This window comes from Gekko japonicus, unplaced genomic scaffold (assembly GCF_001447785.1).
Source record: "Gekko japonicus isolate JY-2015 unplaced genomic scaffold, Gekko_japonicus_V1.1 scaffold2363, whole genome shotgun sequence".
Taxonomy (NCBI): domain Eukaryota; kingdom Metazoa; phylum Chordata; class Lepidosauria; order Squamata; family Gekkonidae; genus Gekko; species Gekko japonicus.
In genome coordinates, this window is record NW_015163158.1 from 269,022 (window position 1) to 272,424 (window position 3,403).

At 45.3% G+C, this 3,403-nt stretch overlaps 1 protein-coding gene across 1 annotated transcript in view; it reads right to left on the reverse strand.

Annotated features, from left to right (window-relative positions):
- Window positions 1–751: 751 nt before the first annotated feature.
- Window positions 752–3,403, reverse strand: part of LOC107106860 (zinc finger protein 501-like) — a 7,285-nt gene continuing 4,633 nt past the window's right edge. Inside the window, exon 4 of the mRNA XM_015407077.1 lies at window positions 752–1,563. Within this exon, the coding sequence (XP_015262563.1) occupies window positions 752–1,563 (812 nt within the window). The remainder of the gene's footprint in view (window positions 1,564–3,403) is intronic.

Here is a 3,403-nt window from a genome sequence, read left to right on the forward strand (position 1 = left end):
GCTAAAATGATGAAGGGGATGGAACACTTTCCCTATGAAGAAAGGTTAAAGAGGTTAGGGCTCTTGGACATGATGACTGGGGGGGTGACATGATAGAGGCTTACAAAACTATGTATGGAATAGGGAAGGTAGAGAAAGAAGTATTTTTCTCCCTTTCTCACAATACAACTCGTGGGCATTCCATGAAACTGATGAGCAGTAGGCTTAGAACAGATCAAAAGAAGTACTTCCTCACCCAAAGAGCAATTAACACTTGGAACTCACTGCCAGAGGACGTGGTGGCAGCTACAAGCATATACAGCTTCAAGAGGGGACTGGATAAACATATGGAGCAGGGGTCCATCAGTGGCTCTTAGAGGGAACACTCTGTCTGGGGCAGTGATGCTCTGTATCCTTGATGCTTGGGGGGCAACAGTGGGAGGGTTTCTGGAGTTCTGGCCCCACTGGTGGACCTCCTGATGGCACCTGGGTTTTGGCCACTGTGCGACACAGAGAGTTGGACTTGATGGGCCGTTGGCCTGATCCAACATGGTTTCTCTTATGTTCTTATTTGTATCTGAAGAAGTGAGCTTTGACTAATGATACCCTGGAAAAGATGTTGGTCTTTAAGGTGCGAATTTTATTCACATGCACCGCAGGAAGAAATCACGGGCTCCTCTCTACCCATCCTGAGAGTCAAGGCAACGTGGGAGAAAGGATTTTATAAGGCTTCATTAGATGGCTCCTCCTCCAGTCTAAGCACACCCAGAGTTTATCTTGTGTGAATTTTCTGGTGCCGAACAAGGACAGCGCGGTGCGAAAAGCTTTTCCCGCAGGTTGTGCACTGGTGCGGCCTCTCCCCCGTGTGGACGTTCTGATGCCTAATGAGGACAGCACGGTCACAGAAGCATTTCCCACAGGTGGCGCATTTGAAGGGCTTCTCCCCCGTGTGGATTCGCTGGTGCACCATCAGGATTTGCCTCTGGCTGAAGCTCTTCCCGCATTCCGAGCAGGTGTACGGTCTCTCCCCCGTGTGCACGCGGTGGTGCTTCACCAGCTGAGAGGAAGTGTTGAAGGATTTGTCGCAGTCCGGACATTTGAACGGCTTCTCTCCCGTGTGGGACCCTTCGTGGATCATGAGGCTGGAGTTGCGGCTGAAGCCCTCCCCGCACTGCGAGCATTTGTACGGCTTCTCTCGCGTGTGCACTTTGCGATGGCTGAGGAGCTGCGTTTTCCGGCCGAAGCTTTTGTCACACTCCGAGCAGTTGAACGGCTTCTCTCCGATATGAATCCTGTAGTGTCGGGTCAGGTCTGAGCTCACCGTGAAGCTCTTCCCACACTGTGAGCATGTGTAGGGCCTCTCCCCCGTGTGGGTCCTTTCGTGCGCCACCAGGGTAGACTTCAAGCTGAAGCATTTCCCACAATCTTTGCACATGAAGGGTTTTTCCCCAGTGTGTGTTCTCTGGTGTGCAATGAGAATGGTGGTCCGGCTGAAGCTTCTCCCACATATGGTGCAGACCTTTGCCCCTCGGCTTCTCCGCCTCCTCTTTACCACTCTGGTTTGGTTCAGGTCCCCGCTTTCTTCTAAGTATGGAAAGAAAACACCCACTCTCGAATCTAGACAGTTCTTCCTTTGAGAGCCATCCCGAATTACAGAAGTCTCTCCATCCTCCTGAGGCCAGGTGGGTTTTTCCAGAGAGATTCCATGCTTTCCCACTCGCTCTGGCTTTTGTGGCAGAGGTTTATCCTCTTTGTTCTCTGTCATCCACCCATCGCCTAGGAGCACAGGCGATGAAATCGAGGTGTTGTTATCTACAGTAAAACAAGAAACCTTTACAGGGGATTGTAAATATAGTATTTCAATTTATCTTATTGTTTACTTAATTCATTTATTCCCCACCTTTCTTCCCAATGGGGACAAAAAGGGCTTAATGTCTGTGACGGAATAGCACAGAAAAGCAGGCTTTTTAAAATGCTGCTTGGTAACAGAGAGTCAGGGGAGTTACAAGTTAATCTTCGCTGGAGAGAAGAGCTGAGGTGATTGGCTACTCTGCTCACTCTCTGATTGGCCAACATCAGCTGAGAGAGATATAAAACAGCTGATCTGGAGGGGAAAATGGTCTTTCTGCCTTTTTGCCTTTAGGTTTTTTGAAATCTAACATCTGAATCAGTAGCCAGAGGTTACCTTCTGAGGGAAGAGACATTTGGGGAATCAGTGTTTTCTGACAGGCAATAGTCAGAAAAGTACTTCTACAGAAAGAAGAAGAAAAAGCCCATTGTCCAAATATATTATTACTGCTCTGAAGGAGAACTTAGATTCTCAGTAAGCAAAGCTGCAGGACAACCTTATACAGACAAGGATACTGGAGAAGGATTTGGCAGAAAGTCTGGAAAGTTAGAGAGAACTCCCAGACCAGCCAAATAGCAGAATAACTTCCTGCCAGTTAAAGGGGATGGGAAGAGGACCCTGGTCTGTAATAAAGGAGAGTAGCTTAGACACCTCAGGAGTTAATGAAAAGCTGTATTATCTAAAGGAAAACCTGTAATATCTGAAGGAAGAAATCTAGGAACATCAATAAGAACTGTGTTGTGCTGAAACATACTAAACAAAGTACCTCTCAAAGAAAGAAATAGAGAGCCTTGAAACAAAACTACAAATACACTCTCTTGAATATTCTAAGAATTCACCTCTGAAAATATTAGAAAGTTTTTACCTCAGAAATCTCAAAACCTTGTCTATTCCATTTATAAATATATTCCCTGCCTGTTTAATAAATTCTTCTTTCTGTTTTTGAAAGTTAGTTTGCCTCAGGTGTCATTTCTCAATGAGGGTTTAAAGAACACTGGACAGCTCCTGTCTTTTTCAGTAGTGTTCTTGAGCTGAGAAAAAGCCTCAACTAAAAATATCCAAACATAGGGTGAGACAGTCAAGTATTTTATGACAAAGAATATATACTGTAGGGCAACTCATCCAGAGAGAGGGGAACTGAAGATTTGGCAGGAAAAAGCTGCCAGACAGTTGGGGAGATACAGAATATTGTAAATATAGTATTTCAATTTATTTTATTATGTATTTAATTCATTTATTCCCCAAATTTCTCCCCAAGGGGGACCCAAAAGGGCTTAACGTCATTCTTCTATCATAAGTTGTATCCTCACAGCAACCCGGTGAGGTAACTTAGGCTGAGAAGTGTGTGACTGGCCTAAGGTCACCCAGTGAGCTTCCATGATACCAGTGAGGATTCGAATTTGGGTCTTCCAGATACTAGCCCAAGACTCTTAATTCATACACTGCACTGGCGCTCTCTCTTCACTGTTTAGATTTTTGAAAGCTGTTTGAGCTGCAGAAAAGTAGTCAAGAAATATTTTTTATAAAAACAAAGATTCATAGAAACATAAAATCATACCGTTGGAAGGGACCTCC